Source organism: Perissodus microlepis, chromosome 18 (assembly GCF_051167445.1).
Source record: "Perissodus microlepis isolate ML-2025 ecotype Zambia chromosome 18, ASM5116744v1, whole genome shotgun sequence".
Classification (NCBI taxonomy): Eukaryota; Metazoa; Chordata; class Actinopteri; order Cichliformes; family Cichlidae; genus Perissodus; species Perissodus microlepis.
Genome location: NC_140478.1, coordinates 23,343,479 through 23,370,653, shown reverse-complemented (window position 1 = coordinate 23,370,653; position 27,175 = coordinate 23,343,479). Strand labels below are relative to the sequence as shown.

Below are 27,175 nucleotides of genomic sequence, written 5' to 3'. Positions count from 1 at the left end.
CCCAAGTGATGGATTACTCTTTTATTTGACAGGCTTTTCTTCTGCTGAAAGTATGTGTGTGCGTTTGCTAAGGGGTCCATGCATGCTAGGTCTAAGGCTGACGTGCAGAATTTGAATTACATGTAGTCATTTGCTAATATTCCAAATGAAAAAAAAAATGGGTACATTTAAACTATTATTAAGCAAAATTTGTTGTGTTGTCACCTACCTTGGGATACGTATTTAAATATATTTGAATTGCATTGTGGCAATTTCATTAACTAACTACCATTAACACTTCTAAAGCTATAAGCATCAGCTATTCATGCAACAAGAAGATGGGTGACAAATGAAAGGGTTATTATGTTCCGCAGGGAATGTGGCTTGCTTGACGGCTGGATCACTGCAAATGAAAACATAGTTGTCCTGCGTGATCGCTTTTATCTGCGGTGAAGCATTTCTATCCTGATGGAAGCAGTCTTTTCCAGGATGACAGTCTCTCCCTACAAAAGGACACGAGGGGTCACTGATTGGTTTGACGAGCATGAAAGTGATGCAAATCATATCTTATCATTGTTATTGTGGCTCAAAACAGACCTTTAGGCAGTGACTATATAAGTAGGGAACAATGGTCTGCATATACGAGGCTTATTTTCATAGAAATCTGCTCATGTTTGTTATACTTGAATAAATGAAACCCTATTCAACCAAAGAGGTTAAAAAAAATAAATGTTATTACTGTGCTGTTGATTTTCCTTTCAGCTCTGGCTAAAATCCTCCTTGGGAGTTCTCAGAAATGGTGTTTGATCTCTCCAGATGTGTTTAAGAAACGTGTCAAATCAATATAAAGGCTTATCAAACCTCTTCTGGGGGCACATTGTGACTCGGCGCCTTACTAGGACATGTTGGTGTTTGTTTGGTTTTTTTCTATTTAATTTGTGGTTTGTTTTCTTTCATAAGTGAACACAGCCTCCTCTAACAGAGGAAATAATTTCACGTCCCCTTTCTTTTTACTCCAGCAACGGGATGTACTGTGGTGCAAAGCAAGCTTCGGGAGATTTCACTAATGAGAGCTATTAACCACGTTGATCTTGATTTGTGGTTTTGAATGCATCCTGTTGTGTTCAAGTTGTTTTTTTCTAAATGCTATTGGCAAATTATTAAGACAATGAAATGCTTTATTTGAACAAAATTGGGTTTGTTCTCTGGAAAATTCCTTAGAAATGCGAGAAGCACATTTTGTTCTGTTTTCATGTGGCTGAAGTCCAATGCATATTGACGCTGGACACGCACAAAGCCTAGAGTGTATTAGAAAAGCAGTTGACACTTCCCTTCGTAGCCAGTCAGGATAATCATTTTCTTGAGTGCTAGCACAGTGTGCTCTGTTTGAGGTGGAAATTTATTGAAGGAAAGCATCTGGAAGGCGTTCCTGTCAGAGACAAAGTGTAGCCTTCTCTGGTTGGGAGAGACGACTCTGTGGGGCTTTTATTAGGAGCTTCTCACTGAAAGCTTTTCTGATTTATCAAAGTCTCCTCAGCGCAGGCCACACCTGCTGCATCTGAGCTATTGCAGAGAGTATTCTTTAGCACATGTTTGTGTTAGAGTTTCTATTACCCGTTTGGATGCCGGCTTACATATATGCAGAAATGTTCTCTTGGAACTGGAAAAAATCTACACGATTAATTTGAAAAACTGCTATCCAGAAATAATGGCAGTTTGTTGCATTTTGAGTAAAATGTGGAGTGAAAACAAGAGAACATTCAGGGACAGATATCTATTTCTCCATTGACAACATCTTCACAAAATTGGATGCATTGCAGAAACAGCTTGCATCTTTGCGGACAGCCTGTGAAATGTAACACTGCTGAACAGCTGGTCGCAGCACACCACAGCATTGCTTTCTCCACGCTGACTTTTTCTTTATTGGAAAACAAACTAGGCTGCTTTTGCTATCACTCTCTCCACCTACACAGAAGGTGAAACATCTAACGACATCCTGGTCTTGTAACCTTTCAGTATACTTGCAAGAATGTGATGGATGTTTGTTTGTGTGTGTGTGGGTGTAGCTTTTCAAAAAAAAAAAAAAAATGCATGTGACGGTAATCTCTGTGGAATGAACATTGATCAAAAAGACAAAAAGAGGTTGGAAAATTAGACCCGAGGGAGTCATATAAAGGTGAGAAGAGACGTGAAATAAGCCATGTGTGCTTGAGTGGATGACACTGAAGGTCACCTGCTGTGATACGTTTGGATCAGTGAAGCCAGTATCTATAGCATTGATTGTCAATTTACCCTTTGAAGTTGCAGAGATGCACTGACTTCCCTGTCTTGCATGCTGTGTGTGACCCTGTTTATATGCCTTTTCACCCACTGGAGATCATCTTAGTGCTAGAGCAGCCAGTACAACTCCTCGGGAGCAGCACTGTGCAAGAATTAGGCATGCAAGATGAAACCGTATAAATGATGCAATGTCACTCGGGCTCAGTATTGCTTCTCATATTGCATATTTCACCCGAAAGCAACTTCTCCGAGCCACCCGCTTCTTTGCTTTGCCTGCCACCCCCATACCCCCTCACCGAGTGGCATATGCAAGGAAGTCATACTCTGGAGGGCTCAAGGAGCACAAAAGGCTAGAGGGTAGAGAGGGCCACAGCTCTGTAAAGTGCCTCAATGTCGCTTCATTTCCCCATTTTAATTGGGCTATCTAAATGCATCCCCGGTTTGTCAATACCCGCCGGGGTCCCAGATAAAAATGATTTGTCTCATGCATTCGGCGGCATGCTCTGCTGTTCCCCTTAGAGAGCTTGCCCTGCTAGTTGTCAGCAGCACAGTGTAATGGAGAGCGCTAGTTGTTTTTCAACCAGTAGTAAGACGAGAGGTGCTTTCCTGTAGAAGTTCCACCTTTTTTTTCCCGCACTTTGATTCTGTCACTCAGTAACAGTAAGCATATACACCCAGCGCTATGGAGACATTATAGGGCAAAGAGGCACAGAGACATATGCACAAATTCACATGAACTACATAACATGGGCCTATAGTTGTACAAGCACGTACACACGCCAGTACCCACTGAAGGTCAGCTCCATGAGACCAATCTTATCTGTGTTTTTATGTGCTCTGTGTCCTTGTCTTTTTTACACCTCCTGTTGCCATGTACCATCACTACCTCTCAGTGTTGGAGCCAGTGTTATCTGCAGACAGTCTTGAGAAAAAAATCAGGGCCAAAAGTGCGTCCTTGGTGGTGCGACTGTTAGGCAGAAGTCGCAAAAGATACATTTGTGCTGCATTTTAAAGCTAGCCATTTTGTGGTTTACTTACTCTGTGCAAGAGCTGCTTTTTATAATCCCCTGGGTGACCTCATGTATATATTAGTGTATATGTGTATGTTTGTATATATTGCTGCTACGTGCTTTCTGCATATTTATTTTAAGTTATGATATGAACCATGTATGTAATGTAAATACCACAGCGCACTATCTGGGGGTGAATTAGCTAACAGACTAATGGCAGTAACCAAGCCTCACTAAATTGTGAACTGGACTGGGAATTCTAAACTAACAGGTGTTACCCAGCTGTGCTTTTGGGCACGATGACATAGTGCTAGTCTTAAGAGCCCATCAGCAGCAGCAGCAGCACACTGACTTTCACAGCTCAGTGTTTACGACACAGGTCAGCATTTTTTCATTGGCATGCAGCCACAGTTCTGTCCATCAACTATTCCACTGAATAGGAAAATAAACCACATCTGTTTGGAGTGCTTTTTAAGGATTTTTAATTTTTGTGGAGAAATTATATGTTTACATACGGCTATACATCATTTTAGACTGCAGTGTTTCAACAAATATGTCTTATTTTTGTAATGCCGTGCTCATTCATTTGCTTGGTACTCTGCTGGATCTATACCAAGAAACTTACCTCGAAGCAGAACCCTCTTAAAATGTTTGGGGAGACTTGTTAGATGGTGCAGACAGATATATTGATAAAGCCCAGGGCCAGTGTGATTCATCCCATCCTGCAGCAGCCAGTGCAGCATCCCATCAGATGAATGAAGGTACCACAGAGAAGCTGAGTTAAGATGGCTTGATTCATTGGCTCTTCCCCTGCAAATAATCCTGGAGTTGCACAACAGATTTTATCCATGCATTTAAAATAAAGCCAGAAAAAAAAAAAAAAAAAAAAAAAAATCAAATTTACACTAAAATGTATTAACTGAGGCTTGCAGACTGGCCTAAATCAAGGAGAGGCTGGCTCCTTCAGATTGAAGAGGTTGTCAACCCCTTTTTTTCAGTCTAATGAAATGAGCGGGGGATGGGCGGTTGTCACAATGTTATAAATTCTCTTGGTGGGGGTGCTTCCAACTCAATCCGAGCTCTTTGAAGGGGGTGGGGGGTGGGGCCAAAGATAAGTCCTAAAACAGCCTGAGCCTCAAAACCTCACTCGAGGCAACAGTTTTAATCTTGCATCGGGGCGGGGGGGTTCTTACTGCTCAGGTTCCATCTGTGTTTTGAGTTTTACATTGCATTAAATTGAGATTACATTTGAAACAGTTCATGCTGTGCAGCTGACACAATACAGTAGCAAACATGACTGTAGCTTACAATTAATTTTCTCTCCCACACTGCTGTTGGGACCACCGACCAATGATCTTTACTCCTGCCTTTTACTTAAGTGTGATTTGTTCAACAGTTTCATCCCAGATTCATTTGACATTTGATGTGGCACAAGCTGTTTACACCCACAGATATACTTTTTCTCCTCTCCCCAGGGATGTGTGGGTGTAATAATTATTTTCCAGAAGGTTCTCTCAAACTCTCAAGAGAGTCTGAGAAAATACGAGGCTTCCAAAACATCCAGATTGTTCTGTTCTCCTTTTTGCAGATAGTTGTGATGTAGATTTCAGTAAGTTTCTATCCATGGTGCATGCAGGATATCCCCATTTGTCTTTGGTTCCGTTTTTTTTTTTTTTTTTAAGCCCATGCAGCTGGAATATATTTATATTTTAGTCCCTTCAAATTGAATCACTTTTTAATCAGATGACCCACATCCCATTTGTTATAAGCTAGAAAGAATGTTAAAGATAAAACAATTCTTTCTCTTGCAGAAATGTCTGTTGTGTTCTCAGATCTGCAGCCTCCAGTAAAATCAGACTGTCTTCCATTGTTAACAACAAAGAGAAATGTAGAGCACGTTGCAGTTTGCCATTTCCTCCAGTAAAGTTTAAGCCTGGAACAGATTCAACATTCTTACTCTTGGTAAAAAGCTTTATTTGTCCTTCATAGAATCTCATTGTGATTGTCTTTTGTTATGTTAGTTTATTAAAGTTACTATACTGGCACTTTCCAGAATGAAACTAGCCCACAGCAGTCCAATTCTTAAAACTTAGTTCCACTTTCATATTACTTAGATTTTAATGTATCATTTAAATATTATTACAAAATGATGGCCTGTCTTTAAAATCCTATCCTTTCTTTGAATTCATTGAGTCATTGAACAGCATTTCCACAATGTTTCGCCTGATGTTTGTATTTATATATATATTTAAAAAAAAACACATCATTATGTGGAGGGCGAAACATTGTTGAAGCGCTGTTCAATGAGTCAAGTTACAGTCCACACAGTATCATTGGGATAAATGAGCAAACCTCTCCCCAAGGTCCGGAGGCTCTGTGAGCTATTAAGGCACAGGCGTCTCGCATGGCGAAGCTCAGAGAGCGAGGGAATGTTTTTGGGGAAGAGAAGGGTTGTGCTGACATCCTCTCTCGGTGCAATCCCTTGTCCTTGTAGGACAGAAGAGAAAACAGCACCAGAGGCTGACTTGGCTGTTCCTCTGAGCTCCGTCATAAATCCGACTGAACATTTCTGAACATCTGTTGTGGATGATTAGCTCCATGGCTAGCAGAGTTTGACCAGAGGGAGTGAGAACCAGTGTGTTTGCGAGTCGTGTATGTGTGTACTCGATGCCTTGCAGTTTTAAGAATGAGGGTTTTGCATATTTATCCCCCCTGACGCATCTTCTCCTTTTTTTCAATATATAGAGAAAAAAAAAAGGAAAAAATATTCTTGTAACTGTTACGTTATCCACAAAACACGTTGGCGGGCATGTATTATCACAGTCCCTGGGGAATACTTGTTTAAGTCTCAAGGTCAAACTTAGTTAACCGGTTAAGTTTCACTAATAATGGCAGGGCAGATGCTTGAGTTTCATTTCAAAGCAAGAGTGAGGGCTCATTAGCCTGTGTGAGCTTACACTGGGACAGTCTTTTCCCTGGAAGGTGATCAATAGATAAGAGCCAGATACAGTCTCTAAGCAGCGGGAGTGCATCACAATCACGTGTACTCCTTCCCTTCTACGTGCAGGTAAACCACAAGATGATCATTGGTCAGAGTTCAAAAAGGTAAAGCCTCCTCCCTTTTCATACTGAAATTTGACACCATGACATCACACGGTGGGTTTGGCTTCTCCCAGGCAGTCCCCGACTGCCCCTCAGTGTGTGAACAAGCTGTGACTCTGAAGGATCTCTTCCCAAGCTACTCTGCGATATAGCCACAGCTGGAAACTTATTACTGGAGAGCAAAAAGACAGTTCTTCTGGTTTAATGAAATGCTGTGAATGGAATAACTAAGCAGGAACTGGAGACGACTTTCTCTCACACAGGGTATCTTTCAGGAATAATCTTTTCCGATACTGCTGGATTTTCTTTTGTAGGATTTGGAAACTTGCTTTCTGGAATAAGTGCCTCGCAGTAAAGAGGAATAAAAAGTATTTCTTTAAAATATTTCTTTATTTAAGTGGACCTACTTGAGATACATGGGTAAGTTTGAATTTTTTGCCACATAATCAGCCTGACATGAGAAAAACAGAAGTTTTTGGTTCCTAAAACGAGTAAAGAGGCACAGGTGCATTTTTTGAAAGTGGGTGAACTGTGTAAGATGGTGTGAACTTCATTTGCCTGTGTATCCCTCTCCCACTACCCTGGTTTTTGTTTTGGGATCTAACTTCTTGCAACTTGCTTGGTATAATAAAAGTAACAATATAAGTTGATGTGTTACACTTCAGTGGTCAGGTATTTTCTTACTACTCTTTTGTCTCCCTTACTTTTGTCCTTGCTCACTCTTGCTTGTGAAGCCAAAACAATAGTTTAACCTCGTGTTGGCTTAGCTCTATTGGCTGGCTCTCTGGCAAATTGCCCTGTCTGGTGCAAGCCCTCCCCTACGTATTCAGAGGACTTTGAAAAGAAGGGCCATAGAATGTCCCTTAGCTACCGCTGCTAAGGTTAGACACCCTGCAGCTCTACTGCATTAGGCCTACGCTGAGGCTAAACAACCTGTTTTTTCAGTTGTCTATATCTCCCTGGGCAATCTCGAGGGTAAAATTTCAGGAACAAGAATTTCAGCTAGAAGTTGGCTACGAAAGGCTTTGAAATCCCAGATAATTGCAGAGGAGAACTTCTGAAAGTCACAAAATGTGATTTGTGGAAAATGCTTGAGTCTTGGTTGCCACAAAGCATATGCTGTAATGGGTGTTTCTTTGTGTGTCTTCAAGTTTTGCTTTTACTATAATTATGAAGTACACCGTTATGAGTAAATCTGCAGGACTCTTTTTTTCATGTTTAACCAGCTCTAAATGTTCCCTTCAGATGCAGTTGTGTGATAAATCTTTCAACTGAGAAAGTTTTTGACTGAGTTTTTTAATCTTGGCCACAGAAAATGTGGCAGTTGTTACTCAGTAACTCTGGAGCACAAAAGGAGGGTTGATGTCAGTGGGAAAATCTTTTACTTTGACCTTTTCCATCAAAGCTGTCTTAAGCTTTCAAAAAACACAGCCAGGACAGCATGTTTGTTTCATTTTGTTTGGCCTTTGAAAGGGCCAGACGTCCCCATAAGTCTGCTCTGCTGTAATGGGAACTTTGTGCTATTTGTGGCAAAAATCGGTTGTTGTGTTTTTTTTCTTTTTTGTTCAGTGTGGAATCTACCTCTGTTAGTGCTGATCTCAAGTGGTTCCCTTAGACTTGGTTCAGTTTGGTTCAAAATGTCCACTCAGCAGCTCTGTAGTGTCACAAAAATGACAAAAACTGTCAACTGTGGTCATTTGTTGAAACAGAGCGACCCTTGTCCACCTCTTGGGTGATCTGTAAGTCGATGTCCTTCACCTCCGCCGGGCAGGCCGTCCTCTTTTGCGACTGTGCCTCAGTCACCTCATCAGCACTAACGTTCCAGAGAAATATTAAGTGATGTCCTGAGGAAATAACTGCAGCCATTTGTGTACCACTGCTCTTTTATTAAATTCCCAGACCAAACTTGGCCTATATAATATGCTTTGCTCAAAAGGCTGTCTTGGTTGAAGTCTTTCCTTCTGAATAAATTACCCTGTGAGGAACAGTCAGTCACTCAATCTCTCTCCCTAACGGATTCCTCAAAAGTAATTATGGGCTGAGCATATGGATTTTTCCATAGAACTTGATTTCTCATCATTGGTGGATTGGGTGATGTGTAATGACCTGTTAACGCATGACAGATTTGCTTAATCACTCTCATGCCTGTTGGGACAAGAAAGAAGTTGCTTACAATCACAGATCAATCTCTGTGAAGGCGGTTGTGTCAGTGGAGCAAGACATTTGCCGCGACACATACTGTAAATAGAAAACACAGAAGGGTTTGTTGGGTTGTTAAAGTTCAAAGCTTTGATGCTGATGCTTAAACAAATTCTTTGGTCTCAGACTTTAAAATCTTGGCAGAGGCGAGGGGGGTGTTCATTCGTTGTGTGTCAGCAATTGTTGCCCGACGCTGACAAGGTCATAGGTAGTTGTTTTATGTTGACGAGGCCCAATTCTCAATACTAAATAAACATGTTTACACAGTTAACATGTTTATGAGTGTGACAGATACATCCTGCATAACGTGCGATGTCAATCAGCGGCCACTGCCTGTGTGATGTGCTAGCTGTGCTGATAGTCACTTTGTGCTTTTATTTGTGACACTTCCTTCTTGCAGACAGCCACTTATTCGTTGTGACAGGTGCTGAGGAGAAGGTTTAAAAAAAAAAAAAGGCCCTTCTTTACCACTAAAATCACCAGTGTTTTGACAAGAATGCTTTTCTCAGCTGCCCCAAGCAGAGAGCTCATTTGATCGAAGTAGGTCTTTGCGTATCCTTTGACATCCGCGCACACGTTGAGGTTTTGACACGAGATCATATCCGAGACAGGTTTATTTTAGGGATGGCATTGTTATTTTTGTTGTAAGTAAGTAAGCGATGAATGGAAATCGTCCTGTTTAAAACAAACAAACAAACACTACATCTGTTAAAGAGTAGCTTTCGGTCATTGTTAAAAGTGAACTGAAGCGAATCTGGGCGCTCGGAGCGTAGATTACATTCTTGTCTTTCCTCCCCTTCATTCCTTTTCCGCGCTCCTGTTTACATTATATATTTTATTCTGCATTTTAAATGCATCTTTTATGGCCTGTTACAGCTTACCATCAGAGGTCTGTTTTGCGCTCATAGCCTTGCACCTTTCATTTAAACCGTGGCTTTTTGCATTACAGCCATGGGTTTCTCAACGGGAACACAAATCCGCTTTGTCAGAGAGGACATTTTCCCCCTTGCACAAAACTCATTTCAATTCCACATCATCCCATTACGCCTCCACATTGATTGAAACAGCCTCCATTTCCAGGGGTAGCTGCATTTTTCTGTAGTCTGCATGTATGACAAGGCCAAAGCTTACGCTTGTATATGTGCACTATGCGACGGCGCAGGTCCGAAACGTCCAGTGACCATGGCAAATAGAAATTCTGTAATGCATTAAACTATTTTCTGAAAGTGGAGAAAGCTAGAGATCACTGTTGTCTCTGTTGCATGATAGTATTCATGCACTAAACTGTTATGTCACTCATGGTACACTGATACTGATCTTATTGCTGAGGTAGTGTCTTTCACTGGAGTAAAACAAGGTCAGATTTCTTCTTCTTGGACGACCATTAAAGGGAAATGAACTTTGCAGCTTTACCTTCCTCTTCATTATGGCGGGATAACTGTGATGCTTAACTGCACAAACAAGAAAAAAAAAGAAAAAATGTGGGCTTAATTTATTCTGTGCTTGGTTCAGGAAGTATAATCATGTGGCTGATTTATTCCTGGGCCTCCACCAGCACCCTTGTTTGCTCAGCCTCCCAATTTCTTCTAATGCCTTGCTGCGCTTAAACCCGACATTCTGCTTCATTACTTTATCAGCCCTCCTGCCACTTCTTTTATCAGCCCACGCAAGTCACTTCTAATAAAATAACGAGTCTTCACACTCTTGGCTACTCATACACGGATTTGGACATGCTTGCATTGGAGAGCACAGAATGTGTGTTTTGTGGTGGGATGCGTTCAAGATCAAACATTTAGTTTTTGTTCATCTTGTGGCTCAATCCTCAAACACAGGTAATAACTCTTCCTCCTGCAGAACTCTTGGGTCCCAGGCTTGTTTTGGGAAGATGGATGGAGATTCATTTGGCTTCATTATAACGCCTGACTTATTTATAGCCTGCCTGCGCAGCGCCTCTTGGCCCACTGTGGCCCGGTAAGGATGCTGGAGGCTGCGGCATTGATGAAACATTCCTGTGTCCAGGGGGTATTCTCTGAGGAGAGCACTGCTTGTTTAAGGGAGGGTGATAATACAAGAACCATGGGCAATGCCACTGAAATCTAATTCCACCAGCCCTGCCTAGCTACAGCATTCCTACTTAAAAGCTTTTCCTCTAGACTTGCACTGTGGGGTGTTGGGCTTGGTTGTGATGCCACAAAGCCCAACATCATGAAAGAATGCGATGTGGTCTTGTCTTGTTCTATGAAGGTAGTTTCCATAACAAACAAGTGAAGGGAAAGCTTGCTTAAAAATATTGGACCCCTAAAACACACTTATATATTCTGCCTATACACAGTTTGGAGTTCCACAGCACCAATCCCAAAACCTTTATCTGGATCTCCCCCTTTAGCCTTAGAGATTACTGCTTCACAACCCTGGAGCAGGGATGCTGTCTGCCTGGTAATTTGATGGCTAATCCCCTGCCTCCTCCCTACAAATCTCTTCCCTGATAAAGGGGTTGCCTCTACATTAGTAAACATGGGAGACTTGGCCGCTTTGGCTGACTGTTAGACAAGAGGACTGGTTGAGGAAGGGGGAAGTATATGGATAACCAGCGAGGAAAGCCCCTTTGCATTTTGTGCGATGAAATTAAATTTAAATATATGCCAAGTTGACTGTTTATACCAGAGAAAGGACTTTAAACTTGCTGTTAGAGCAATCTGTTTCTTGCATGAGGTAAATAATGCATAACACATTTTTGTACTTGTTGGTCAAAGTCTTATAAAAATGATCCCTCTGGTTCAGTATCTCTTGAGCTTTGTGGTTTTAATGGTTTGACAGGGAGCTGTGAAAATGTTGTGCTTTATAGAGCGATTCCATAAAAGTCATTGTTAATGCACATTCATTAGCTTTTTGACCCGAATACGTTATTCCAATGCTACTGCCACGAGTAGACACGATGGCTCACTTAAAAGGAATTCGCTTTCTCAGATCTTGCTTCACAGTATTACGCTGGCCTGTATGGACTCGGTACGTGACCGAGCATTAGTGATTGCAGACTCGAGTGTTTCATTTGGTTTTAGCCTACATCCCCTGCATCATTTCTGGTTCCCGGCTCACTGTTTATCTCCTGTGATGGTGCATCAACAAAACGCTAAGCCTGGGAATCAAAGCTGACGCCTTCAGCCTAAACATGCTCAGCCAAGTTTAACAGGACTTGGCAAGATAGCATTTAACTAGTCTATGGGATGACCTCATCATGGCGACTGCAACACTGGCTGTGATGGCTTTTCATTTGCTGACCTGACAGAAGCACTTTAGGCGTCAGGGTGGATCTGTTGAGATGACTGACAGGACCTGTCCCTGCACGTCTTCTTGTACGCGGAACGTCCTGGTGTTCGGTTTAATCGTTGTCACAGAGTGAGATGACATGTCAGCAGAAATTTGGTGAGATCTCTGTTTTGGGCACTTTGCAAACAGTCTGAAATCACATCTAAACAGAGTGACTTCAGTAAAGGTCCCACATTGCATGTCTTTTTTGTTTTTTACTAACCCAAGATGTCTTTGAGCAGCATGTATGTGTATTAGTGACTATAAAGATTGGTTAGACCGTGAGTGAGGTTTACTTGGTTTTTTTGTTTTTGTTTTTGTTTTTTTTTTAGCTTTTTTTGTGTTTTTTCGTCTATAAATGGCAATAAATCTGTGGCATGTTATGTTCTACTTCACTTTTCTTCCTGTTCTTTGTGCTGCTGTAACATGTGAAACCACAAATGAAAGTCTATGTCTTTGTCAACTTTAGAACAGTTTACTGCATTGGATGTATTTGTAAGTTTGCACTGAATCTCTGAAGAAGCCCTTGTCTAATTATTATTTTTTTATGAAGTGGATTCTTACCAAACAATTTGATTAGTCATTAAAATCGTCTGACTCATAGTCAGCCTGGATTTTCTCTAACTGGATGCGTCGATGAGGTCTGTAATCACACTGTGTGTACTGTGTGTGTGTTTTGTGTCAACGTCTTGTTAGTGAAGCTACAGAACAGTGACTCTACACTGGCGGTAATTGATAGTCTGCGGGCTGTCTCAGCTGCAGGTAAATCCTATCTGTGTGGAAGGGGGTGGGGTAGAGGAGAGAGTATAAATAAGTCTTCCAAGGACTAAGGATTTCAGTATAACTAGAGGCAAAGGGTGATGGTTGAAGAAGTGTTTTAATATGGTGGAGGTTTTCCTTTGCAGACACTTAAAATTCTTTCCAGGATAGCACAGACTTGAATTTACATTTCAGCTTTATTTTCCCGTGTTTCACAATATGTAATACCCCATGTTGTCTTTCTTTTGCATTTATTCCTTAAACTAGTGCATAAAAACAAAGTGCATGTGCTTAAGTGTGGCTTTTTCCTCCTTTGAAACGCTTCCATCAGACTGGCAGTGAAAATGATTTTTGTGCTTTACCCAGAGAGATGGACCGTAGAGAGAAAGCAAGATAGAGCAAGAAGGAGCCGAGGGCCAGAGAGATTGGTCCCAGAGAGAGATTCATAGGTAGTAATGAGGACGTTGGTGAAGTGCAGGTCGTCGTGTTGTGGCTCTGGCCTGTCAGTATAATGGACCTTACTAGTCAGCTGGCAATCGATTGTACTGCTCACGACCTCGGCCGCCTGTTGTTCTTCACTCTTCCTGTCTGTCAACCTGCCACCCAGAGATGGAGGACGAAGCAGAATCTTTTCCCAGACGACAGATGCCGTGTCCAGATACTTTCTCATTACCTGAAAGGTGGCCTGAGGAGAGGAAGGCAGGTCTACCTCCAAATTTCCATCTAACACAATCTGAGCAGATAGCCAAGTACTATTTTAATTAATTATTACTATTGTAATTCATTTATTTTTTTGCCTGTGGCTAGTAAGCACCAATCAGAATTCAGTTGGTTTGGGACTACAACTAATCATCTACTTTTATTATTATTATTATTATTATTATTGTTATTTTTAATAACAAAAAATTCGGCTAAAAAAAAAAAAGCCCAGCAAAGAACCTGAGGCATTGTTCTAATTTTATGAGCTAAATCAAGTTAATATTTGTTGTTTCTTGTTAAAGCACGTATAGCATTTAACTGATGTTTATATTTGATATTAATAACTTTCTGGTATTGTAAAATTTGGTTTTGTCTACCCTGATACTTGTCGATATCTCATGTTCATATCATGTAGGAGAATATGTTAGATTAGAAACTTATTGGCAGACATGCCGAGTTAGTTTAGAGCCTACATCTTCCTAATTGATAGCTCTAGAGCATAGTTACTTCCTGCTAGCATTATCCTCATTTGATGAACATTGTCCAAGCTGAGAGTCCCTGCTTCTCTTGCCCTTTATCGAATGGCCTCTGCCTATTCCACACTCATCTCTTTTACATTTTAAATCCTCCGGCCTCTGGAGAGCGATGGGGATATATGGTTCCATCTGCTCCAGCAGACTGGCTCGTGGCTCAGACAGAGAGAAAGAGACAGAGAAGAAGGTATGGTCAGGGAGAGAGAGGAGGAAGCAGGGGGATGGAGAAACGGAGACTGACAGAAAGACAGAACAGCTTATTAGAATCTGCCTCTTTTCACTCGTTAGACAGTAGCTGAGAGGATAGCCGTCTGGAATCCAAGGCAGGACACAAGTTGGACCAGGACCTTGAGGGATTTTGTTTTTTCCACATTTGCAATTGCAGCTAACCCATGTTAAATCTGCCCAGTCTTAACTGTTTCAGGTTGGCCATGAGTCTTAGCTTTCCTTTGTGTAACACCTGGAGTTTTTGTTTCAGGGTAGAGCTCAGAATAGCATTCGTTTGTGTTCTTGTTTGTGCACCTGGTATAAATGCCTGATTGTATACAAGGTGCTTTTCCCACTATGCCTCGAGTTAGTCTAACCATTCTTTGTGTCAACACAGGGTTTGTTCTTCTGTACCTCAGACCACAGTGGATTGTTTTCCCTTTTACTCTCAAATGCCCTAATGTAGGGATAGATAATAAGTTATGTCAATGCACAGTTTCATCTGTGAGTTTTACCTTTGAGAACACAAAAGCCCATTCAGTAGGCTGTTGTATAAAAAAGGACATTCTGTGTCATAAAATAAATACAGTCTACAGCTGCGCACCCTCACGTCTGTGTTTAGCGGTTGATTTTCAAAGGCATTATTGTGGCTGACTTAGCAGTTCCTTCGAGGTAGATCTGCATAAACAGATGTAGTGAGATAAGGAGCTGCTTGCAAGATCGCAACAAGATAAACATTCACTCCTTCATTTATGAATGACCACTTTTTCTTAATAGTCATCGGTAGAAGTCTGGTGAATATGTGCAATCAAAAGTTAGGGTGTGCAATATAGATATACCTCTCAATAAAAAAAAAAACTATCTGTGTAATTAAGTTCTAGACACATCAAAGAATTTTATTAATTTTATGAAAAATTGCAAGTCCAATAGTCTCTGAAGTCCTGCATTATTTTCTTTTATAGGATACACTAAAGTAAGGGAAGAAGCTTTGTAAATTATGTACCAGCCTCATTATGTACATCCTTATACACCCCAACCTTACTAAGCATTGTGGTAAACAATAACCAGAGTTGCTGTGCTGTCATCGAACACTAAGGCCACAGCTTCTTTCTCATGTCGGCCTCTGGAGGGTCCATGCCAGCCAAAGAACTTCACTCCCAGCGCTTTACAGTTACTAATCTGGGCTGACACCAAGCTGATTTACAATACCCCCTACCCCAAACAGTGACTGACTAGAGGTAATTGATTTAGAACAGTGCAGACACCCGCTGAATAGTATGAAATCCTCAACAGCCTCCTCATACACTCTATACAAAGCTTGCTCCCATATTCCCACCTTAGTGCCAAATGTAAAAAAAGAAAAAATATATGCATTTAAAACTAAACTTCTTACAATATTTCCTTTTTGGAAAATTTCTGCTGTTTCTGGACACTGCAGTCTGTCCACATTATATCCATGGATGAGCTGAACCTGAACAACTGCCTCTTGTTTGGCCAGTTATTGATCTGTGGAGCTCTATATTTACCAGTCTTTGGGTGCACATGCCTTCACTCTGTTTGTCTTTTGCTGACGGAGACGAGGCTTTCTGCCCAGGGGGTGGGGGGTGGGTGGGGGGTTAGGGGGATTGAAGTCCTCTGCGTGGTGCGAAGGGGTGGAGGAGTGGGGGGTCCATGCCTTCTGTGCTGCCTGCCTAGTCATTTTATGGCACCATCTGTCCACAAGCTAACTGTCAAGTAGTGACGTCTTAGCTCATCTTTCTTGCCCGACAGTGCGAATTTTCTTTTGATATATATGTGCACATCTGCTGTTGAGAATGTGTCTCAGTTTATATTGCTAATTTAATGTTTGGCTATTTGCACAGAAGCAATTAATTATTCACTAATTCATTTCTAGACATCACTAAAATAAATACTAAACAAAAAGAAATCTTAAAACCTCTTTAAATCTCTCAACTAGGGCAAGGCTATGGGCTTTATACACTATTAGAGACCCTGAAGTAAATAGAAAGCTTTGCTTTTACCATCCTCAGTTTTTAGGCCCCCACTTTGAGCAATTCTAGCTTGGCCTAAATAACATTAAGATTTTATGTTCAGTTGAAGTTGGAAGCTTATTCCCTTGGCCAATTACATTTAAACTCAATATTTAACATTGGTTGCAATTTAATCCATGCCTTGGGTTATTTAAAATCTTGACTTTATTCTAAGAATATGATATGTCAGATAAATAGCTTTAGAATTATTTATGTCACCTTTTATTTAATAAATTGCATTCCTCTGGTGTCAGAAGTTAACATACATCTTATGCTTATTTGGTAGCATTGTCTTTAAATTATTTAATATGTGTCAAATGTTTTGATTATTCTGCAACAAGCTTTTCACAAATAACTCTGGAATTTTGCCTCATTCCTCCTAACATAGCTGATATAGACGAGCGAGGTTTGTAGGCCTCTTTTTTGCACACACTTTTGAAGCGTTATCCACAAATCTATGTTGGACTTCAGCACCTCTACTTTCTAAGAGAAAGAAGAGGCAGCCTGGCCCCATGGTTGTTATACTTGCATGCTGTTTGTACACATGAACTTTGTGCCTTTTTAGTTTGATTCTTTTTTTCCCTTTTTTTTGGTCTTGTGTATTTAATTTTGTCAGAAGCTTTGGAACACATAACTTTAGTTTTAGTTTTTCCAATACTTTTTCTAAACTTCTAACCATCCTAAGTTGTGCATCAGATTCAGTCAGTTTAATGTAGGGGTTAGTACATTTGCCTAACATGTGAAAGAGCTCCAGTTCAAAACTGGGAAAAAGCACGGATCCATGGAACGGTTTTCTTCAAGCGTAAAATCTGTGCCAAATCAGAACATGCCGATTCATCTGCTGCGACGAGCCCTTGCGAATGAGGGAGCATCTGAAGGAAGCTTAAAACTGAGAAAAATCTGGCTGAAATTGTTGGAAAAACCTTCTGCTTATAGTAGTTTTCTCCAAAAACTGTAGCTTACTATGAGAGAATCTCTAAAATTCACATTGAATTTTCCATACAAGGCTTGTAGAGTTAAGAAATGGCCTTTAGATGACAGAGTGACAATTTTTTTTTTGTAATTCACCTTCTTACTTGAATGTTGGACTGTAGTTTTTAAAGTGAGCTGGTTTAAATGGGTGCTAAGGAAGGAAAAGCTTTAAAAATGCTATTTAATGCACTTGATTGGTTCATGTACATGCAGCATTTCTTTTATTTGATGAATGTATGTTTTACATTGAACCTGCCTTTTGATTTATTGCAGACCCCTTTGGCCAGCAAGCACTTTGTTGTGTAAGTCCTTTTCTCTTTGCTGTGCTGCTCCACAACACCAATAATCCTTGGTCAATAAATTCAAATGGAAGTGACACTCTGGTATGTCTCCTCTACTATGTGTAGTACATATCATTGTAATTCATTCCCAGATTGATTTGCAGTTGAAAAGATTGGTAGCCCAACAGAGCCGATTGTAAATCCACACTCGGAAATTTATGGAAGTGTCTGAATTTTTGTTAAATGTTCATGTAATCAGGCCAAATTGCAGATGATAGTGTATCATATGGGAAAAGCCAATATGCAGTGGTGTTTGTATTCTGCTGAGAGGCAAGTTGGCGCTTGCGTTAGACAATAACAGTAGCGTGATGCATCACGTCCGCCCCTCATGCGTCACAAATGACGCCAAAACGCATCATGGAGACTCTGCGTAAATGTCGACTTAAAATTTACACATCTCCTATATTGCCTCATTATTAAATAGTGGTAAATAAACTTCTAGACAGAAAGACACCTTTATCGTGTGATTTATTACACATGCTTTCATTGTAGGTCAGCATAATCAGTGCGCCATCGTTTCTATTGCTCAACTTAAGTGCACAAGTCTGTTGTAGGTGTCTTTTAGTCTTGTAATCTTGAGCTCGGCAATAATGTGTTAACAATTAACTTTGTGGTATCAGCTTGTAAACAGAATGGCTGTAAAATTCGATAGGTCACAGGACATTACCCTTTGTTAGGGGGAATTTCAGTGCAGTCTTGTTGCAGCTCTGTAAAAAGGACGTGCACCATCAAGTCTGTAGACACAGCAAGGCTTTTCGAGTCGGAGGGAAAACCTAATTTGGTTACTTTGCACTTTCATTTTACAATATGGTGCTCACCATCTTGGAGTAATTCTTACAGGTGTTGTGATATTGTGTTCACTGCTGAGGTTTAAAAAAAGGGGGAGAGTGCGAGCCTTCTAGGGCATGGAAAACTAATCAACGGCCAAAACACCGCTGTTGAAATTCAGCTTGTAACTGTGTTTATGGAGCCTTTGCAGGCTACGCCAACACAAACCTCTTTGGTCTGGGTTTATCAGCCCCAGAGACGGCCGTGATTAGCTCCCCACGCTGCTAGCCATATATCTCAGCTGTCCCACCTCCCAGCGTTCAGGATGACCCATTAAATAGAGACGGAGAAATAGAGAACATGAGTAGGAGGGTTAGAGACATTGGAGAGCAGAAATGCTACCTGTAGTTAGCGTAATAGTAGTGTTTACTCAGGCTGCGCGCTCTCTCTGTGTGCAGCTGCATTGTCTGTCTGCCAACTGACATTTCTGTATGGGTGGCCACACCCTTGCCACACACATTCACAGGGACTAATAACCTAAATGACAAGAAACTGACGTGGACGACAAACAAGGCAACCGGGATAGGTGTCTGTTAAGTGTCTATATTCCCCTTCCTTTTGAGCTCACTCAAAGCTCTTTTGTCCTCTACAGTTTACTATTTTAGATATTACCCTGCCATTGTTTCTTTGTTAATTACATCACTAAACCACTTACTCTTCTGCCTATTGTATAGTATATAGCTCTGTGGTAGCTCCACAGACACTTAAGGCTCAAAAAGCTTCAAAAAGTAAGTCACTGTATGCCCTGTTGAATGGGAGCATTATATTTAGGCTCATTTCTGCTTCATCAGTTCAATAACTGATTCTTCTCTTTCATGTTCCCTTTGTGTTTCAACAAACTGCCATTCCTGCAGAATCACCTCCCTATAGGATGCGTGGTCTTGGCATTTTGACAAATTGGAGAGAACCACAGTCGCACCATAAATTGTGTTTCGCCTAGCTGCGGGCCTCCGAATCATTACTTACATCTCAAACTATGTGGAGTAAATTAAAAAAAAGAATGAAAGAAAAAGTCTGGGTTTGTTGAGAATTTCTGCACTTTAACAGCAGTTTACCAGTCTAGGAAATTTGAGACTGGAATTTATTAATCCTGGCCTCCCCTTAGTTTATTAAAAAATGTGTGTGTGTGTGTTACAAGTGATAATGAGGTGGAGGACACAAACAAATCTATGGCTTTGCCGCATTTATTATTTCCCTGAATCTGGACACCTTGTCATGGGTAGTTTGCTAATTGTGTTTCCATAAACTTGCCTACAGTAGAAATTCTGTTCATTATAAACTTCTTTAACTTGACAGCGGAGTACGTTTGGTTTAAACCAATATATATATGTATATAAGTAGGAAATGTCAAACCAAATATTGTTAGCTAGAAAATGAATCTTGACAGATCTAAAATATGCAGAACTTCGATGCATGTTTTCACATTGTAATTCATGAAGAATCAGCTTTGTTTGTGCACTTCATTTTCAAACTGGATTAATTGTTGTTGCTGTAAAACGGTTTATCTCCTGAATTTAGCCGACTAATTATTGTGAACATTAATTATCGTCTCTCTGCTGAAATGATCTGGACGATCAGTTAAGCAGTAAATATGCACTGGTTACTTTGTCACTCTTTGGCGCACACAAATCAGGCTTTGGGGTGAAATCATTAGCGAGACAGAAGGATTCATATACAGTTGCACGGGGGCAGACAGCCACCCCTAAATGTTTCTACTGTTTTTCTCGCGCTCTCCCACGTCCTCGCAAACAATGCCTCCTTGTGTGCCGAGCCACTTGCTCAGATTTCGAATCACACTGCACCCTTTCCACTTTGGTGCCCTGTCCTCCTCTCGTTTGCACTACTGCCAGAACACAAATGGACACAGTGGCAAGTGTTGTCCCGTAGTATTCGTGTGCAGCAGGGAGGGACCAGGCTACACTGGGTTAAATAAGTAGGTAAATAAATAAAGAATAAACCTCGCTCTAGGAATTTGTCTCATTGAAGATGAAAAGCATCTGCCTCTCTCTGGCATCTGCTGCGAAAGATATCCCTCCACCGCTAAGGGTTTGGAGCACGGCAAGTAGCCAGCTCTATCAGCTTCGCTCTTTCTCTACCCACCAACGTGAACCAGCGCAGCACTGGTGTACACAGAAACGAACGTCAAAACAAATTTGTCAGCCAACAAACTTTTTCTTTTTTTCTTTTTGCAAAGCTAACTTGAGGTATTAACTTGAAATAAAAACGGGTTCTAAATGTCTTTAATACCAGTTACAGAGTGGTGGTGTGATCCAGTTCTTTGGCACCCCGAGCAGAGTGTTTGTGTATCTTTTTCTTCCCCACACTGCAACAGCTTTAACACAGTGACAATAAACCGCTTTCTCATTACCAGTTAAGGTGAAAGGCGCAGAGGGAGGCTTCTTTTTTAAATTATTTTGCCACAGGGGTTTTAAATGATTTCCGCTGCACTTGTGGGTATTCTCCAAAACTCTGCGTGCAGGGAGGAGTATAATACAGTTTGATACGATCACAGCTTGAACTTTCACTGACGATAGATGATGTCGACTGTACACGGTGTTTGGAAATTCCTTAGACGCCAAGTTTGTTAAGAATAATAAAAAAAAAAGATTGGCTTTGCAGACATAAAAGCCTAGAGGAACATTCCTTTAAGTGACAAACGGTGATAAAGAGCTAGCTGTCAGTGATGGCTGTCTGCTACTGTGGCCAGGTGAGGCATGAGCAGGGACTCGCGTGCATTCCTTCACATAGCTTTAACTCGGTCGTGCCTGCTTTTTTGTTTGCCCAGTGACATGTCAAAGGAGGTGAAAGCAGATCTCAGATAAAGAAAAATAACTTTATCTAATAGCTATTGTATAGACTGTTTTCAGCTGCCTTGTTTAACAAAGAGGGCGGTCGAAGAGTTGCCCGTTGTGTGCATTTTTGTTTTTTTTGTTTTTTTTCTACCCGCATTGAAACAGCCACATGAGTAATGGGCTGCTCAACACCTCCACAGGATTAGAGCCCACAGCATTAAGAGTTTTTTTCCTCCACGAGATACTGGAGGCATTGTGTTCCTGATGCTCTAACGTATTTAGCTAAACTGAATAGACTGGAGCTGACTGGCCACCCAGCAAGCCTCAGGATATTTCACTTTGTGAGCTCTTTGTCTTTTAACACATATCAGCAAACGGCACTGTGTAGCGACCGCAGTGAACTGAGCAGTGAGACTGAACAAGACCGACTTAGATTTTTGGGTTTTCTGTTCAGTTCTTCTTGTAGAAGCTTTGTACAGAATCATCATCAGGCTGCTCTCTTTAAGACAAAAGTAGATTTAGTCAAACTTTCAGAACTTTTCTCATTTAAATTCAGTTTTTTTTAAGTCCTCTGGAGATTCTGCTTTAATTCCATCAAAAGAAAGATATCTATCTATACCATATTGTGCTCTCTTTTACAGCATTATGATTACTCATCGCAGATGGCCATGGGCAAGAGAGTAGGGATAAGAAATTTAGTTAGCTCATTAATGGAGATACGCAGTTACTTTGTTTATAATAGCATTAGGCATCGAAACTGGAGGCTGTAACAAACTTAAGGTCATATATCTAAATTCTTAATCAGTTGGCTTAGTAATCTTCCTTCGCTAAATCTAATTCCTGAAAAGACAAAGCATCGGTTCTTGTGCCATTCCATTTGAGGCTCAGCTTTTGATTTTTCTTTTTCTACTTAACACAAAGGAGAAATGCTCTCTGTCTCGTTTAATTGTTGTTCATTTGTGGCACACCTGCTGCAGGCTTGTTGGTCAGCCATGTCCCCCTTGGGGTGTGTTATATGTTAAGTGTTTATGTATGCATACATGTCACTCTATGAGATCACTGCACTTTGTGTGATTCGAACCCATCTGGTCACCGTTTCAATTTCCTAATGGGGGAACATTAAGGTGGTCCTTGGAGAGTTGTGTTTAGTTGGTCCACTGGGGTTTTAACTGATCCCCTTTGTAAGAGGTGCGCTGAGAGGCTTAAGCTCGCCTCCACCTCCCCTTTGTTCTTTTTATTTTTTCCCAATAATTTCTCTGTAAAACTGTGCAGCATTTGTTTCCCCCGACTCCTTTGCTGATGTACTTTTTGTGTTACATTCACTTTGCTTACTTCCCCCTGCCCCGAGCAGGATTTGTTGTGGGTATTAGATGCCTTGTTGATCGCGAGCAAAGATCTCCAGCAACGTTTGCTGTTGTTTTCTTACAAGTATACAAAGATTCTGTGTCTTTGGTTCTGCTCTGCGACTTGCTTTTGATATTTCTGCATTACTGTGTTATTATGCTCATTCAAATATATGCAAATATAGCGTGAGTTTGAATACTAATGGTTCTGTACCCCTGTTCTGCATGTGTTTGCTCTCCCAGGTGTTAGTCTTTGATCCTGTCAGAGTGGGACGCGTCTAGCAGGGGACTGAGGAGGGAGCAGTGCCAACTTGGAACATGGTGCCTAATATTCACCTGGCAGGGCCCCTTCTCCCCAGAGGGGCGTTGCTGTTCCTGCTTTTACTCAGCTGCATAGTCTTCTCTTCTCTAGCAGACAGTAAGTATGCTCATGTACCTCTGAAGTTCTGCCCTGGCTTTCCCACCGTCTAATAACACATTAAGCTTCATTTAGATGCGTTCTCTTGATTTAAAAGGACTGCCGTAGCTATAAGTGGAATTTAACACATAACAAAGGTGCACTTTAACTGAATACATCAGGAGAGCAAGCTCTCACGCTGTGCAGAGTAGAGCTTTGTTTAAAATAGAATATAGATTCCATTTACATTTCATGCCTTCAGTGGATTCCAGCAAACAGAAATAGCTGCTTGTCTAATGCGTGTCCCCAAGTATAAAAAGCTTTAACATCTCAACTAAAAATAAGCACACAATGCAGGCAGCGGAGATCCGTCGGCCTCTGTGCCCGGTTGTCAATCCGAGTGACAGTTTTGGCTCAAAGAAAGCGCTCCAAGAGATATGTCACCTCAGCTGTACCTTTGGGTCTCGGGCGCAGCCAAGAAGCACTGCCCTGCCAAAGACGGGGTCAGGGACGAAATTAATTCAACACATGACCTCACCTACAGTGCTGTCATAGGGTCAATGTAATTCAATTATACCCCAACCCCCCCTGTTCCCCCACCCGAATGCAGCCACTGCCCTGTCCTTTCAAACATGTTTCGAATAGGATTTGTTTTTCTGTACCCTTTGTCTTTTCCTGCTCGGCTCTGTGCTATCATCCTTGTCTCTTGTGGCGTGTCTACTCTTGACCAGCATCGCTCTGAACTTGACCTTGCAGAAAAGTTTTACAGGCCTTTTGTTTTTCTTGGGGTCTGGCAAGTCTGTCTCTGCTCTGCTTCTAGTTTGATTGGATGGAATTGAATCTTGAGTGAGTCAACTTAGATACTAATTGTGGATGATCCAAAATAAAACTACTGTATCCTTCTACAAAATAAAAAAAATCATTAACAATTGATCCAAATTTTAAAAAAGTATGAGTTGCTGGAAGATATATAACTGTAAGAAAATTCATATTTGGTCTTTGAATACCTGGCAGAGTGCTCTTCTATAAAAAAGGAGAAAGACGTGCAATGTCAGACGTCTATTTGCGTGCGTGCACCTTGTTAACTGTGATATTATGTTGTATACTTGTGCTGTTTATGCCACAAGTAAAAGCATGTGCTTTTTAGAGATCATCAAGTTAAAAAATTCAACGTCATGGGCATAGAAGAAATTAAGATGGTATATAAATGTGCTGATTCTTTCACGCACCAGTCTGGATGGTTCTACGGGCCAGAGATATACACAGCTAACCAGAATAGTGTTTAATCTGTTCAAACAAAGCGTTAATGTTTAACCTAAATCTTGATTGATTTATTTTTTTACCCCACCCCTGTCTCTGTCTTAGTTTCATTTAGTGTGAAACATTTAATTTAAAGTACAAATATAGTCTGATGTGACCAGCTGGCACATGTGCATATATTCATAGACAAATAAGGGACACATCATAAAGCAACTTACAGAAAAGCCTGACTGTGGTCTGGGGTTAAATACGCATGTAGTTTAGTGTAAGCACATATGGGAAAAAGGCCCAGACTACTATTATCCAGACTGTAAAGCAAACAGACATAGAATTAAAATAAGACACTGGGGGGTGAGAGGGGGGTGTAAAAATAACACCTCCCACTAATGGCAGGTTTGTGTGCATTTCTGTGCCTATAATTTGTATGTAACTCAGTTATGTGAGCCTGATGTTTTGGGTTTGGATTTCCTGTATTACAGAGCAGACACCAGACAGATATTATGGGCGGAGTACCTGGCAAGTTTCTGATTACATGGATTCAGTCTGATGCTTTTTTCTCTCCCACTTGAACAAGTTAGGCGGGCAGAGAAACCACACGTAGCAAACATGTGTCAGCAGTGTCAGAACACACCCTTGGATAGAAACCATACATTAGTCTTTAGCTATATAAATATATATATATATAGTTTATTATCTGATACATTTCAAAATTTGTTTCCATACTATTTGTTTGGCGTGACACTTAAAGATGGCACAATTCATCATGATTTAGCAGCACGGGTACAGGAAACTCTCCACGAGCCCTATCAGTGTTATAGCCTTCTGACATCATTCATCTTACAGCATCATTGAATAGGCGTACAATACAGAGTGATTACTCTGAGTGCTGATCACAGACGTCCCATCGATCCCCAGGGAGCTCTGCCTAATCAACTAGCTCTCTATACAGCCTCCTTCTACACAATAGGCCTCTGGCCCACAAGGTCAGCCTCAAAGTCACATACCCAGCACTTAAATGTAATGGTTATCTTTTTGTAGCGCTGTCATTGTGAGTTATTTCATTGGCTTTAATAAGCTTTTGATGTATGTGTCTCCTCTCGCTCTTCTCATGTTATAATCTTGGGTTGCTTTTCATGTGAGGTGCGGCAAGACTGCTGAGTCTTCTTTTGTGTCCAGGCCTTTTCTTTTCACTCTACTTCAGCTGTATCATAATTAACAAGTTTAAAATAACTTTTCTCTGTCCCACAATGCATCTTCGAGATTCTTATTTATGATCCTTGCACTGCAAATAGAGTAATTGCAGATTACCAGTGCTTTTAACTATTGTTTCATTGTTACTGAACAATGGCTTTACCATAAATAAAAGGTATCCCATGTGCAATCTATGCTATATATTTAAACAGTAGTTTTTTGTTCTTTTTGGCTTTAAACAAAGGCTTTCCCTTTAACAAGGCGCAGAATTTTTTATTATTCTTTAAAACAGCCTTTAAATCCATGTAGTGTGCTCAGGAAACCTATGAAATACTCTTAACAGAGTTATTTCTAAATTTGCTACAATGGACTGATGCCAAAGTGGTTTGGAGATGGGTGACCAGATGGGGGGCTGGGGGGCCAAAAATTGGATTGTGTTTTTAAGTGTCCATATGGTCACCCAGTTCAGAAACTGACAGGGATAGAAATTGATTCTTTTTTAATTAAAAGTAACCATATCCACCTTGGAGAGCCACTTGGAGAGTAATGCAGTTAGCGCACAGCTGGGGTCCACACACATCATACAGGCAGGCACAATGAGAGCGGAGGCTAACAATACAAAATGTACTCTGAGGAAGCAGCCGCGAAAAGCATCATATAGGGTAAGAGGACAACATGTATAAGATAAAGTGCCCGAGGAACAAATCTTAGAGGTTGGAGAGAATTATCTGAAGTTGTTTTCATAAGCCAGCGCAGCAATGTCAGAATAGAGGGAGGAAAGGGGCATCAGAGGTTAATGATGTGAGATTAATAGTTTAATTAGGGAGCTCAACAGCAGAGCCACAGGCAGTCACCCAAACCTTATGCTGTGTCCTGGTTTCAGAATTGCCACAGGACGACAGGCGTTTCCTAGTGTCTAGTGTCCTTCCAGAGAAGGGCACATGAGAAAATTATTATCGTCATATTCTTATTGCCAAAAGAAACATTAGTTCCCTTAATGTACCACAGTAGCTCTTACAGGCCTTTTACATGTTAAATTGAAATTCATGGTAGCTGGCTCTAAATTAGACACAATTAGACAACTTAGAAGCACACACCTATGTATTGTTTGCTTTCAGAGTGTCCTGCGTTTACAGGCATTTATCTCAACCCTAATGGCCTGGATATATGTCAAGTGGGATATATTTTGTGTGCAAATGATCACCTAAGACTATAAATCATAAGGGGGGCACCAGAGAACATGCACGCCTGTTTAAAACCACATGTTGTTGTGTTTTATGTTCCTCCTGTAACATAATTTAATTTCCCCCTCAGTTTTGATTAGTGGAGAGTTGAATTACTTAAGACCTCCAGGCCATGTGGGTGTGAAGACGGAAACAATGGTTGGGGCTCTTGTGGTCTCAGAGGGAAGGCTAATCTAGGGGAGGCAAATTAATGAGGTTAGTTGGGTCGCAAGGGGGTGTGCGGTGATGGATGATGAGCTAACCCCAAAATGGAATCTCTGAAGAAGCTAGGAACCATCTCAGCAGCTGAGCCCCAAACACACCGTCTCCCGGGATCGCTTAACACACTTAACATCTTCTGCACGTTATTCTATTAATGTCAGGGTCCGAGCCAAGGATAGACTTTAACTAGCAGCATTAACAAAGCCCCCCAACAGTCAATGAGTTGCACTTTGTGCTGGTAGAAACTTTGGATTTCAATATGCTTTATTATATATTCACAGTGCATTCAGAATGTCCTTCTCCAGCTTCATATTTTGTTTTACTGAGTATCCCCAGGTTACCACCCACACATGCCTTCAAATGCAACAGTGAGTTATCCTTCTTAGTTTCAAAAAGAGGGGAAAGACACTTAAGTGACAGTGCAAATGAGAACATTTCAGCAAGCGAACTAAACAAACGTGAACTGATGTTGCCCCAGGGTTATGCAGATGAGCTTTGGAGT

The 27,175-nt window shown here is 41.0% G+C and overlaps 1 protein-coding gene across 18 annotated transcripts in view; it reads left to right on the top strand.

Moving 5' to 3' along the window:
* The window catches only part of LOC146367908 (receptor-type tyrosine-protein phosphatase F), a 163,479-nt gene that overhangs the window by 36,091 nt on the left and 100,213 nt on the right, over positions 1 to 27,175 (top strand). For 17 of the 18 annotated variants that reach the window (XM_084911452.1, XM_084911448.1, XM_084911457.1 and 14 more), the window contains one exon: positions 22,624 to 22,798. In XM_084911452.1, coding sequence (XP_084767578.1) covers positions 22,699 to 22,798 — 100 coding nt within the window. In that variant the 5' untranslated portion in view covers positions 22,624 to 22,698. Of the gene's footprint in view, positions 1 to 6,460; positions 6,792 to 22,623; positions 22,799 to 27,175 lie in introns of those variants that run through there. The other variant, XM_084911449.1, reaches the window with a different exon arrangement.